The sequence below is a fragment of the Rhinatrema bivittatum genome, unplaced genomic scaffold (assembly GCF_901001135.1).
Source record: "Rhinatrema bivittatum unplaced genomic scaffold, aRhiBiv1.1, whole genome shotgun sequence".
Classification (NCBI taxonomy): domain Eukaryota; kingdom Metazoa; phylum Chordata; class Amphibia; order Gymnophiona; family Rhinatrematidae; genus Rhinatrema; species Rhinatrema bivittatum.
Genome location: NW_021820730.1, coordinates 36,231 through 49,782, shown reverse-complemented (window position 1 = coordinate 49,782; position 13,552 = coordinate 36,231). Strand labels below are relative to the sequence as shown.

The window sequence follows — 13,552 nt, the reverse complement described above, 5'->3', positions numbered from 1 at the left end:
GGACTCTATAGCAGCCTGACTTGGTCCGTTTTCCTAATAGGAGATGTATTGGTGTCTTAAGGCCTGGTGTAATATTTTCAGAGACTTATGTACATTAAAAGTGTGATCTTACATAAAATGCACACATTTACTTGTATTTAGTTTTAAACATATTGTATGGCTCTCATGGAATTACATTTTAAAATATGTGGCGTTTATGGCTCTCTCAGCCAAAAAGGTTCCTGACCCCTGCTCTAGGGTATACATATTTAGATCTTTAAGCTTGTCCCCATATGCTTTAGAACAAAAAACACTGACCAAAGAGATCTAAATGCAAGGCATAGAATCTTAAATTGAACCCTGCAATCTACCAATAGCCAGTGAAGGGCTTTCAAAATTGGCATCATCCTCTCCTGTCAGATTTTTGCGCTAACTGCAAAGGATGGGCATATGTTTTGGCAAACCCACTATTAGAGCATTGCCATAGTCTTGTGAGTCTAAGGCAAGTACTATCTTAATCAGTCCACTCTGTTCTAAATTAGGTTTATTTGGCAATTAAGACCTTTAACTGATGAAAACAGGCCCTTATTGAATGGACTTGCAGTTGCATCGACAAATGTTCATCCACTAATACATAAAATTTGCATGTATCCTTCTTTTATGGAACCATCTTTCCATCCAGTAGGCTCTTGACTCTAGAAATGAGACATGTTATAGTAATATTGGATATTTGGGGGTTCATTTTTGTTATTGTTCGTATATTTGTAGCATCCTGATTGTACACCACCTTGGATGATATTTGTGAACAAGAAGGTGGTATAGAAGTTCTTTTGTAGTAAAGTAAATATGAATCATTCTGGCTCTTCAAATGCATATAGTCTGCTTTACTCATTTAGCATAAATGTTAACTAGACATTAGACCACGAATAGCAGTGAGGTAGGCTGAGAAGTTCTGTCTTGTGTGTCTTTCTTTTGCATGTTGACTGTTTCTACATTTTACTGTAAAGTGCCTTGAGCGATCTTTGATAGTTCTCTCATCCTTCCAAGTACATTTATTCAGTTTATTAAAAGGCATTGCACAATAAAAACATACAACACATTTTAACTAAAAGTCTGATGGAATAATCATGTTTTAATCAGACCTTTGAAAGCCAGATTAGTCTCCATACAGACTTAATGAGAAAGAGAATTCCACAGTTTGGGGAGGCTAACATGAAAAGCTCTCTTCCCTTTTCATACTAATTTTGCTTTGATGGAGGGGATATACCAGGTAGTGCCTTCTGGGACGATTTGGCAATTTGGAGGGAGGTATAGGAAATTTATCTCTAACATTTTTCACCCTTTTTTATGTCTGTGCTCTCAGCCATACCCAAAGTCCTACTGGTCCACATCAAGAGGTCAAAATGTTTTGTACAGACTCCTTGATATGGTGTAACACAGTCTGAGAATGCCATAGCTCTGGAATTATAACTTTTTTCATTTTCCTTTGGTATATAATGCTATATAATATTTTGAAAGCCTTTCAGCATAGCTAACTTTTGAGTTTACTTTTAATGACATCCTGCTTTTTCTTTTTTTGCATTGTGTTAATCTTCTTAAGTGTATATTTTTTTTCTTTTTCTAGGTTCGACAGATGCTGGAACTTTGCCCTAACTTGGAATATTTAGATCTCACTCAAACAAATGTTTGTGATTCTGCTTTTGATGGGTTAGTTGTTCTAAGATGCACTATTCTTTTTCTAGAATTGTTCTGACTTAAGTCTACAGGTGTATGTGTGTGTTTGTGTAACTAAAGGTGACAGTCCTGGTAAGAGGCCACATATTGCAACTCCGTTGGGAATTTGGTATATATGCCCACTGAATCCCAACCTACATGTTCCTTTTGTGCAATGGCTGGAATTCCTTTCCTCCATGGGCTGCGATTAATGCCGTCATAACATCCTCAGTCCTTCGCGGGACTAGGAATTAAACCCACTTCTACTATCTACCACTTTCTATCATTAGGCCATTGGTCAGCAAATCTGTAGCTTTTTAGGGTTATTTGGGTAGAGGGGAGTATTATTTTTCCAACATTTTTCATAATATTTAAGCTGTGACCATTTAATGAATTAAATGATCTCCTGGACTTAGTGTGTAGCTGTTTTTAAATATGCCCCCTCAGGAGTCAGCCTGAGCCATCTGAGAGGTCTTATGACTCACTATCTTTTATAACATCATTTTCCTTGTAAACCAGTACCACCTTTAGTTATCAGATCTTGATTACTTTGTTTTTCTGATAAGTTTGCAGGTGCTGAATGACTTTTGTATGTAAAATAACCTGTCCAAGCTAGCAAAACAATGCCTCAAGGAGATTTTGTTTTTATTCCTGACTTAAATATTCTGTCTTTGCCCTCAATGTCTTGAAATTACCATGTTGGGGAATTCAGAGCAGAGGGAGCAGTTTCCTGAGGTTTGACAGCCCTTCAGTGTTGCTGATGAAGTAAGAGGAGTCTGCCCTCCATCAAATGCCCTAGTCTTCTATGTGGTACTCAGTATTATGTAGTCAAATTATGGCTTATGTCCAGTCTAGGCCTTTTAATTTGTGTGTAAAAACACTCTGGTATGGATATTACCTTGTATAACAGTAAATAAGGCTATATTATTTGTGCTTTACTTTAACATAGTAATGATGGCAGAAAAGGACAAATGGTCAATCCAGTCTGCCCAGCAATGTTCTTATGGTAGCCACTGCCACAACATGCAGTATCCCCAAGCATTATGATAATCCATAAAAATTTACTGCTAGCAACATTTTTACTGGTTGATGACTCCTCTTGAAAATTCAGACAGTGCTGCTTGACATGCTTTGCTTATGGACTTGGCCTTAGAAGCAGTCCTGTGCTTTTCCCCTTTGTCTACGTATTTGTACCCCAGACCTTAAACGTCAGGGCCCTTGTTGGTTGTCGTCTGAATCCAATTCCTCTTCTACCCTTCCAGGTTAAAGCACCTTTTAAGCTTTTAACCCGTACGCTCTATGGTAACACTTTACATTTATTTCCTGCCTTATCTTCTTTCCAGCTTGTTGCAAGCTTCCAAGTTCTCTTTCCCTGTTGATTGTAACTTTGACTTATTCCTACCTATTGTTATCTATCGTTTATTTGAATTGTTACTCCAGTTATACCCTTGTTAAATGTAAACCGATCCGATATGGTTATTTACTATGAAGGTCGGTATAAAAAACTGTTAAATAAAATAAATAAATACCCAACTACCCACTCCACTGCCATCAAAGCAGAGAGCGAAGTTGCAGTTGCATCAAAAGCATTAAGGCTTATTGGTTAAAGGTAGTAACTGCTACTCTGCTGGTTACCACCATGCTTTAAGTGAATATTAAAACTGACCCAAAAGCTCTCTAAGGAATTAATTGGTTCAAAGTGTCTACCTATCATAGGTTACCAGAAGGGACTCAAATAGTGAATGTATTGTATGCACCTTTGTTTCAAAACTTTTATTGAATACTATTGTTGAACTCCTCTTTATGGACATGGAGTTCTAGATTTTCTTATAGATATCCCTAAACATCTGGGCAGCCAGGACTGACGCTTCTGCCCAAGCCTGCCCCTTTACCACCACATAATACACAACACAATTTTGGGAGTCAACAGGCCACAGCTTTATTAAAACCCCGGAGCCTGAGCCGTACACATATAATCTTGAAATTCCCCCATTTGCACCCATCTGCCACCAGCCAGCAAGATGGGCAGCGCAGGCTATCCCAGCCTGCCAATAGTGCAAACCCAGCCTTATCCCAGCCTGCTGGGTGGGCGCCCCCCAGGCTATCCCAGCCTGTATAAAGTGCTCACCTTTCTTATGTCCCCCAAAACTCCCGCCGCCATTAAGCAAGGAGCCGAATAAATCGACCCCCACCACCGTTGAGCAAGGAGCCGAATAAATCTATCCCAGCCACCGTTCAGCAAGGAGCCATACCAGCCACAACTGCATCCAGTTGTTTGGCTAGGGACCACTGACCTGCCCCCTGTCAGGACAGCCACCAGTTACCAAAGCACAACCCCCCACCAATCGGCTTGGGCTACCTGCCAACCCCCCCCCCCCCATTGAAGCTGCGACAACAATAAAGCCCCATACAACAAACGATAGCAACAAGGGCGGGCGGGTGGGATGCAGCGCCAGAAGCAAGGCTGGAAAAAGAGACGAACCCCGAGGGATCAGTTGGTCTCTCTTCCAGCCAATCGGCTCCCACCCCGGAGTGGTTCAAAAGAACCACCTATCCTAATACATGAGGGAGCACGGGTGACCGGCCGGCCATCTCGGGGCTCCCCTCCCCCCTGGCACCATATTATCTTGGACGGGCAGGCATGAAGCCTACCCGACCTCTCATTAACTAAATCTTTTTGAATTGTATTACAGATGGTCTTTAGTTGGTGGCTGCCAGAGTCTCCGCCATCTTGATCTGTCTGGTTGTGAGAAAATAACAGATGTGGCTTTAGAAAAGATGTCCATAGCTTTGGGAATTCTACCATCTCACAAGAAAGGCATTCTGACATCTTGCAGAAACAAGATCACAAAGAACAAAAACAAAGACATTACTACTCAGTCCACCTATTCTTTGCATAAGATTACTGATGACAGCCCCATCAAGGGAGCAAATGATGAACATCACTGGACAAAGCCTATTAATTCCGGACATTTTAATTCTGCCTACATCTGGATGCTAGATGCAGAAGATTTAGCTGATATTGAAGATGCTGCTGAATGGAGGTACAGAAATGCTGATGGACTTTGTGTGGTGGAAACCACATCTGGCCTCCATTGTTTTGGCTCTGGTTGTTGCAATAAGGACATAATTGGACTAAGGACTAGTATCTGCTTGCAACGGCATTGCACTTCTACCGCCTTGGCATATTGTGGTCATTCATATTGCTGTGCTGGAACAGCACTACGGACTATACAAGCACTCCCAGAGACCTCTCGGCTGTGTAAAATTGCAACAAGGACTCGGCAGTCAGAGGTAAAAGACTTGGCTTGCTCTGGGAGTGCAAAATCAGACCAAGAGACTGCACGTATGCTTAAGTTCCTCAGTCTGTCTGGATGTCATCAGATAACGGACAGTGGTCTCAGGTAGGTAGTTTGAGTGCTCTTATCTATAGATTATCTTATTGTTTGTATAAATGTCTTATGAGAGAATGTTGCTTGGATAATTGTAAACTGATGTTGTGGTAAAAGCTGGTAATATTTTTTCTCACAGGTCAAGCAGGATGGTAGTCCTCACATATGGGTGACATCACAGGATGGAACGCAATCATGGAACACTTTTGTCAAAGTTTCTAGAACTTTGACTGGCACCTACTGGGCATGCCCAGGAAATCTTATTCTCCTCCGTCCAAAGGTCACTCTACTAAGCCTTATCAGAAAGGCCAGTCCAGGCAACCTCGCAGGCAAAAGCCTCAAACAACTCCTCAACCAGGTCCAGCATCTGGTTTTTGACTTTTTCCTAGAGAACAGCATTCAGACTCCACTAAACCATGTACCAGTGGGAGGCTGATTGTGCTACTTCAGCCACATCTGGCACTCAGTCACCACAGACCAGTGGGTGTTCACTATAATAACTCAAGGTTATCATCTCAACTTTCTTGCCGTTCCACCAGACTCCCCACCTCGACTGACGTGGGGAATATCAGATCATTCACCGCTCCTGGAAAGGAGATTTCCCTCCTCCTCCAGTCCAGAGCGATAGAACCAGTGCCCTACTCCCAACAGGGCCTCAGATTCTACTCTCGGTATTTTCTAATCCCAAAAAAGTCAGGTGGCGTTCGCCTCTTAGTTTTCTGGTCTAGCACTTCTTCACATTTATTTCATGGAACACTTTCAAGTTTGCTCAGTCCTTGTGGCATAGTGAGTCAAATTTTGCATGATCCTCAATAGCAGGAGGATACCAATGCTTCTTACCTCTGTGTGCCTCATTCTGTTGAAATTATTTTGACATCTGAACATGCAGAACCAGCAGGTTCCCGTGCATTCAGGTGGTAGATTGAAATCAGCAGAGGAACACACGGTAATGGGTGCTGTTCTCCTGCTGGTGGAAAGAAGGGAGAACTTCTAGTGAGTGAATCTGGGACACTTGTTCACCATTCCCACCAGTCCAGTGGACTGTCTCCAGGGAACATTGTAGTATTCAACTTTCAAAATATACCTAAACACATTTTTAAAGTTTTTTTGTGTCTTTTGTTTTCAGTTTAAAGTTTATTGACCTCAACATATTATGTTCCAAACAGCATATCATCAATTCAGCAACAAAAGGTCAATGGTTACAGTTTGTCCCACAGTATGTACCTCCCACCCCCCTTTTCTATTACTCACATTATTATTATTATTAGCAGATTGGGCCTGAAACCTAACAGAACTGTAAGTTGTAAGAATCTTCAAAGAGTCAATTTTGTTTTGTTTGTGTCCATAATAAATAAGGTAGCCAGCATTTATGGAAATTCCTGTCCTGTATCAGTAAGGCATCCGAATTTAAAAAAAAAAAAAAAAAAGTAATTTCTTTTTGATTATTTTCAAAGTAGGACAATCATGCTTCTCCTAGGACAAGCAGGATGGTAGTCCTCACATGTGGGTGACATCATCCGATGGAGCCCAGCATGGAAAACGTCTGTCAAAGTTTCTAGAAGCTTTGACCAACAAGACTGATCATGCCTAGCCTGCCGTTATCTGCACTTCCTTGTAAGGTCCTCCTTCAGTCTCTTCTTTTCTGCGGTGTAGTTGCCTTGCGGTAGTGGAGCTCTTCTCTTTTTCTTGTTTTCATCAATCAAGTTTCGAATTCGGTGTTTCCCTCGTAAGGTCCTTCTTCGCGGTTGGTGCCCCCTTGGCTTGGTAGGTTTTTTCTTATTTTTCCTCCTTTGCGATCAATTCCCGACTCTCATCTCATGGTGACTGCGGTCATGGACTGCGTACCAGGTATTTTATGGCGTCGACTGGCTTTCATCGGTGCCTCCAGTGCCCATGGACCATGTCCATCACGGATCCGCATGAGGTTTGCAACCTCTACCTGGGGGCCTCACATGACATCTGTGGGTGCCGTCTGTGCGATCTGATGACCCCCAAAGGATGTCAGGTGCACCTCAATAAAATGGAGAAACTTTTTGGGGCTCCAAAATCTTCTCCTTCTACTCCTGCTTCTGTTCCATCGACACCAAGAGGTCGTGGGGAGTTGTCAGACACGCTTCCCCTGGCAATTCCCCTCACTAGTACCTCCAAGGATCGAGGGGATTGTGATTGATCCTCGATGGTCTCACCACTCTCCCGGACATCGAGATCTTCTGCTTCCTTAGTGCAGGAGAAAGACCGGGCCAAGCACCAAAGGAAGTCCCGTAAGCATCGGCAAGTGTTCCGGGCAGCATTGTCAGCTGCCGAGCTGCCATCGAAGCAACACTGGCCATCGGAAGCCCCATCCTTCGATGCCCGTGGTAATCCTAGGCGTTCTCCACTGGTACTGGGCACCGAGCCGGCTCAGAGACCCGAGAGGGCCGGCGAATCCTCTTCCTCCTCTCTGTCCTGGCCACCCCGGATTTTCAAGAGGAGTTGCAATCTGCGGTGCTTAAAGCCCTGCGGTGCTTAATCTGCGGTGCTTAAAACCCTCCAGAGCATTGAGCTGCCTGCGCCACTGACCCCCATGCCTGAGCCTCCGCCCTCTATGCTAGTGCCCCCGCTGGAGTGTCTGGATGTCGTCCTGGGCGCTCTTCCGACGCAGCCAGTGCCTGAGGGACCTTCAGTTCCCCAGCAGCCACCGCTACCCTCCACCGGAGCCGTCCCGATTCTCGGGTCCTCCGAGGAAGATATGGCTGGTACCGTGTTTTCCAGACCATGGTTCCCCGAGCCCATACCGGGCCCTTCCGGCCTTCTACGGCCTCTGGTCCCCTCGATGCCAGGGGAACCATCGATGCCCTCGAGGACATCGGAGCCCCGAGCTGATTCCCCTCATGGACCTTATCCACGGCATGCTGGTCCCAGTGAGGAGGAAGGGCCCTTTGACCCTTGGGGTGATGACTCCATGGACTCGTCTTTCGTGTATTCATACGAGCCCCTCTCGGAGCCCTCCCCTCCAGAGGAGCAGCGCCAATCTCCCCGAGGATTTGTCTTTTGCAGGGTTTGTCAGGGCCATGGCCGAGGCCATCCCCTTTCAGCTTCTCACAGAGGAGGATGCGTGACATAAAATGCTGGAGGTTCTCCAGTTCGACGCTTCTAGTTTCTCGTAAAAGAAAAGTTCAAGATGGTTTCTCTGTGCACACTGATCCCGCTTCTCAGAGGTGGAGACTGGCTTTGCTCCCTCGATCTCAAGAAGGCTTACGCACACATTGCGTTTATCCCCAGCCACCAGAAGTACCTTTGCTTCATGGTGGGTAAAACACATTATCAGTACAAAGTGCTGGCATTGGCCCCCGGTGTTTTCACCAAATACTTAGTGGTGGTGGCCGCGTACCTCAGACATCGCCTGGTCCATGTGTTCCCCTACCTGGAAGACTGGCTGGACAGAAGTGATTCTCACTCCGGAACCTTGCACGCTCTGGCCTTGACGGTGCAGACCCTGCAGACTGTGGGGTGTTTGTTATAAACTTACCCAAGTCACATCTCTGCCTCTCCCTTTAGTTGGACTTCATAGGCGCCAGGCTGGACATGGCACAAGAGAAAGCTTTTCTGCCCAGGGACCAGGCGATCGCCCTTGCCTCGCTGGCTTCCCTTGTCCGCAGCAGTCGGAGGGTACCAGCCCGCCTTCTGCTCTTCCTACTGAGCCATATGGCAGCCTCCATCCATGTGACTCCTCTGGCTCACCTCTGCATGAGGAGAGCCCAGTGGACCCTGGGTCCCAGTGGCGGCAGGCATCTCAGGATCTCAAGGTTCCTGTCGAAATTACGGATTCTCTACGAGTGTCCCTTTCCTGGTGGGAAGTTCTTTCCAACCTGGAAAAAGGACTTGCCTTTCAGCCCTCTCCACCTCAGGTGATCCTCGCTACCGATGCTGCCCCCCAGGACTGGGGAGCCCATGTGAACGGACTCCACATGCAGGGTCTCTGGTCCGCCGCCGAAGCCTGCTGCCAGATAAATTTTCTGGAGCTTCGGGTAATCCGATACACCTTGTGGGCATTCAGAGACCAGTTGTCATCCAAGGAGGTTCTGATCTGGACGGACAACCAGGTTACAATGTGGTAAGTCAAAAAACAGGGTGGCAAGGCTCATTCCTCCTCTGCCACGAAGCGGTACATGTGTGGAACTGGGCGAGCGACTTACCTGCGGGCCATCTCAACGTGCTAGTGGACCGATTGAGCCGCTCCTTCCAGCCACACGAGTGATCCCTCAATCCAGAGGTAGCGGCCAGGATCTTTCGCAAATAGGGCACACCAGATGTGGACCTCTTCGCCTCCCCACACAATCTGAAGGTGAGCAGGTTCTGGTGCTGGGGGACGGCCACCCTGCCTGCGATGCCTTCTTCCTCCACTGGGGGAGGGGCCTTCTGTATGCGTATCCCCCCTTTACTGCTCCTCTCAAGGACCCTGCTAAAGCTTCAGCAGGACCAGGGGACCATTTATTTATTTATTTAGCGTATTTATATACCGTTTACCAATACAGATATCGATCAAAACGGTTTACAACAGTGTATTTAATAATCGAAGAGATTTATAAAAACTAAAATAAAACTAAACTAAATAAAAATAAAATATAAAATAAAATAAAGTAAAAATCAACATGTAACCAAAGTTTGAATAAAAATACAATTAGTGACATGATCAATAACATAAAATTTTTTGATGAACTAGAATAGTAGTTAATTGGCTGCTACGTTACAAAACTAAAAGAAAGAAAAGAAGAAGCAAGTATTATAATAAGGGTAGTAGTTGAAAGAGCTAATTTCATGGCTGTAAAATTATTAATTCATAGTTTCTATGTTCACAAATGCTTCCTTAAACAGATGAGTTTTTAATGCTTTCTTAAACTCTTTTCGATTTGAAATTAGTCTCAAAGCATGATACTTGTGGCACCATCTTGGCCCTGACAGGTGTGGCTATGCTGCTGCAGAATCTGTCGATGCAGCCACCCATTCGGCTGGGGACGGCACCCGATCTCATCTCGCAGCATCAGGGCACACTGCACCACCTGAACCTCTGGGCGCTGGTTCTCATGGCTTGAATGTTGAGTGCATAGTCCTCCAGCCCTTGGCGCTCTTGGACTGCGTCTCCCAAGTTCTGGTGGCGTCTTGCAAATCCTTCATCAGGAAGTCCTACAACCTGAAGTGGAAACTATTTTCCATCTAGTGTGCGGCTCATGATTTAGATCCTTTCTCATGCCCCCTTCCTCGGCTGCTGGACTACCTATGCCACCTATCCGAGTCTGGGCTACAGACCAGCTTAGTCAGGGTGCATCTCAGCGCAGTCAGCGAGTACCATTGAGTTGTTGCTGGGCACGCCTGTCTCTGTCCATCCTTTAGTGGGCCGTTTCATGCGGGGCCTACTCAAGCTGAAGCCCCTCTTTGGCCTCCGGTTGCATCCTGGGACCTCCAACGTGGTCCTGGCATGGCTCATGCGACCTCCCTTTAAGCCACTGCAATCCTGTGACCTGAAGTTCCTCACCTGAAAAGTCATATTTCCTGGCGTGTAGCCAGATGGACTCAGAACGAATGGGATAGTATCCGCGTGCTAGCAGTTGGAGACGGATCTGACGTCAGCACGGGGTATATATATCCCCACAGGAAGCGTAGCAACTTAGTAATTTCCGTCTCCAAAGCAGTTTGGAGAGCCTGCACGCTAGCTGAGCGTGTTTTCCAAATCTACTTTACTTTTCTTTTTCTACTTATTAAAACTTCTATAGCATCGAGCCCCGCACTCCTGCGGTGATACCCTAAGGTCCCTCCCCCAGTTGAGTTTCCCGGGGTGATTTCCGTGATCACCCCGGAGGTGTAAGTCCTCAGTCCGGCCGAATCGCGGCAGGGACATAGCCCCCAGGCGAGGTTCGGGTGAGGCTTCGAGGCGCCTCTGTCCCAGCGTGGATGAGGCAGCGGGTGCATATCCTCAAACGCGGCGGTGAAGGTACTTGCCCTCTCCCCCCGCAGCCGGAGACTGCCCAGGTTCCAGCCGGGAAGCGCCGAGGATCAGGTAAGGCGTACATTTCTTATTTCTGGTCTCCGAGGAGCAGAGGATCGGCGGCGTGGCACGCCGTGGAGGACGCCATTTTGGGGCCTTGTTCAGGTATTGAGCGCCCGTAATAGGCGCGGCTCTATTCCTCCTTGTGCGTATATTGCCTTATTGTTGTGAGTGCCACTGAGCGTGTATTGCTAAACCGCCTGTTGCTGAGAGCATATTGAATGCCACTGAGCGTGTACTGCTAACCGCATATTGCTGAGAGCCTATTGAATGCCATTAAGCGTGTATTGCTACCCGCATATTGCTGAGAGCCTATTGAATGCCATTAAGCGTGTATTGCTAACCGCATATTGCTGAGAGCCTGTTGAATGCCATTGAGCGTGTATTCCTGCCCGCTTATTGCTGAGAGCCTATTGAATGCCATTAAGCGTGTATTGCTAACCGCATATTGCTGAGAGCCTATTGAATGCCATTGAGCGTGTATTCCTGACCGCTTATTGCTGAGAGCCTATTGAAAGCCATAGAGCGTGTATTGCTAACTGCATATTGCTGAGTGCATATTGCATACAATTGAGCCGTTTTCTTGGCCGCCTATTGCTGAGAACATATTATTATTATTGTGCGCCCGTTGTATTAAGCGCCTATTGCTGCCGCATATTATTATTATTGTGCGTATTGCTGCCGCATATTATTATTATTGTGCGCCTATTGCTGCCGCATATTATTATTATTGCGCGCCTGTTGTATTAAGCATTCAGCGCATATTTTTCAATGGATCAGAACGCAGCAGCGTCTTCGGCGGCGCTGCCTGCCTCAGGCATTAAAGCCCTTGGCCTATGCTCTGCATGCCAGCTTAGAGCCACGCGCAGTGAAGAGCCAGACTCCCTATGTGCCCAATGTGAGGAGGCCGTGGGACCCTCAGGCCAGGACCGGTCTCAGCCATGATTTGTTGATAGTTCCCCAGGGGCTACCCCGGATTTAGGGGGCAGTCTCGACCAATCGGGAATCCCGGGGGATCTTGTACCCCGGAGATTAGAGGCTGCTTCAATTTTCTGGGTGGATCTCTTTAAGGGGATTCATGCCTTTGTACAGATGCAAACGGCTTCTTCTCCAGGCCCTGCGGTTCCTGCTGTTCCTGTTGTTCCTGCGGTGGCTGCAACTGCGGCGGCTGCTGCGGCTGCTGCTGCGGTGGCGGCTCCTGCGGATCCTGTTCCTGGACCCTCACGCCCTTATCGTGAGCGGGACCTCCCGCTGCTGGACAGTCCGGATCAATCAGACCAGGAGGTTTCACCGGACGAGTCCGAACTCCTGGACGAGGGGGAACTTCCCCCAGGGATTGAGCCATATAGAACCATGAGGCGGTTCTTCCCTAAGGAGGATCTCTCCGACCTGGTGTCTCAGTGTCTGGCGGAGTTGGATATTACAGGTCCCAGCGCTTCGGTACCCTCTGCGCAGAACCCCCTGTTGGAAGATCTTCGTCCTACAGCCCGCCATTTCCATTCTTGCAAGCGGCACAACAACTGATAGATTTAGAATGGGCGGCACCAGCGGCTTCCTTCAAAGGGGGCAGGGCCCTGACGGGCATGTACCCATTGGCACCGGCTATCCAGGACCTGCTGGCGTGCCCTCAGGTGGACGCCTTGATTAGCGCTGTGGTCAAGCACACTACCATTCCAGTTGAAGGGGGGACGGCCCTCAAGGAGCCTCATGACCGGCGACTGGACGCCATTCTGAAACAGACCTTTCAGGTGGCAGCTCTATCTTTGCGGATCGCGACCTGCTGCACAGTGGTGACGCGTGCCTGTTTGTCACAGGTTAGGAACAACGCTCCAGCAGCAGACATGGAGTCAGCTCTTTCGTTCCTCACAGATGCTGCATCTGACCTGGTCCGGACAACAGCTAAGGGGATTTCATCCTCCGTAGCTGCCAGGAGGCAGCTCTGGATCCGGAGATGGTCAGCTGATGCGCCTTCCAAAACACGCCTCACCAGATTGCCCTTTAAGGGCTCTTTCCTATTTGGCAGCGACCTTGATAAACTGGCCAGTAGATGGGGTGCCTCTCCTGTGCCCAGACTGCCGGAAGATCGGTTCAGAAGGGGCCAGCACGCCTTTCCAAGGCCCTCCAGGGGCAGGAGTTCCCAGCGCTTTGTTCCTTACAGGGGTCGCTACCAGGCACCACGTCCTCAGGCCAGGAATCAGTCCTTTCGGACCAAGCAGCACAAGAGGGGAGCAGGCCCGGGCTCGGGTCCCGGCCGCACCTCCCAATGAGAATCCGCCGATTCATCTGGGGGACGGAGCCATAGGGGGCAGGTTAACCCTCTTCTACCCCAGATGGGTCGAGATCACGTCGGACCAGTGGGTCCTTGCCATTATCCGGGAGGGATATTATCTGGACTTTCATCACCTCCCTCCGGACAAGTTTGTGGAGTCGTCCTGTCCCATACACA

General features: G+C 47.6%; 1 protein-coding gene across 3 annotated transcripts in view; it reads left to right on the top strand.

Annotated features, from left to right (window-relative positions):
- LOC115082041 (F-box/LRR-repeat protein 5-like) overlaps positions 1-13,552 on the top strand; it is a 194,891-nt gene that overhangs the window by 150,759 nt on the left and 30,580 nt on the right. For all 3 annotated transcript variants that reach the window (XR_003854059.1, XM_029586305.1, XM_029586306.1), the window contains exons 8-9: positions 1,604-1,686; positions 4,386-5,096. Coding sequence is in view for 2 of the 3 variants with exons in the window: in XM_029586305.1 (XP_029442165.1) it covers positions 1,604-1,686; positions 4,386-5,096 (794 nt within the window). In the remaining variant the exon portion in view is untranslated. The remainder of the gene's footprint in view (positions 1-1,603; positions 1,687-4,385; positions 5,097-13,552) is intronic.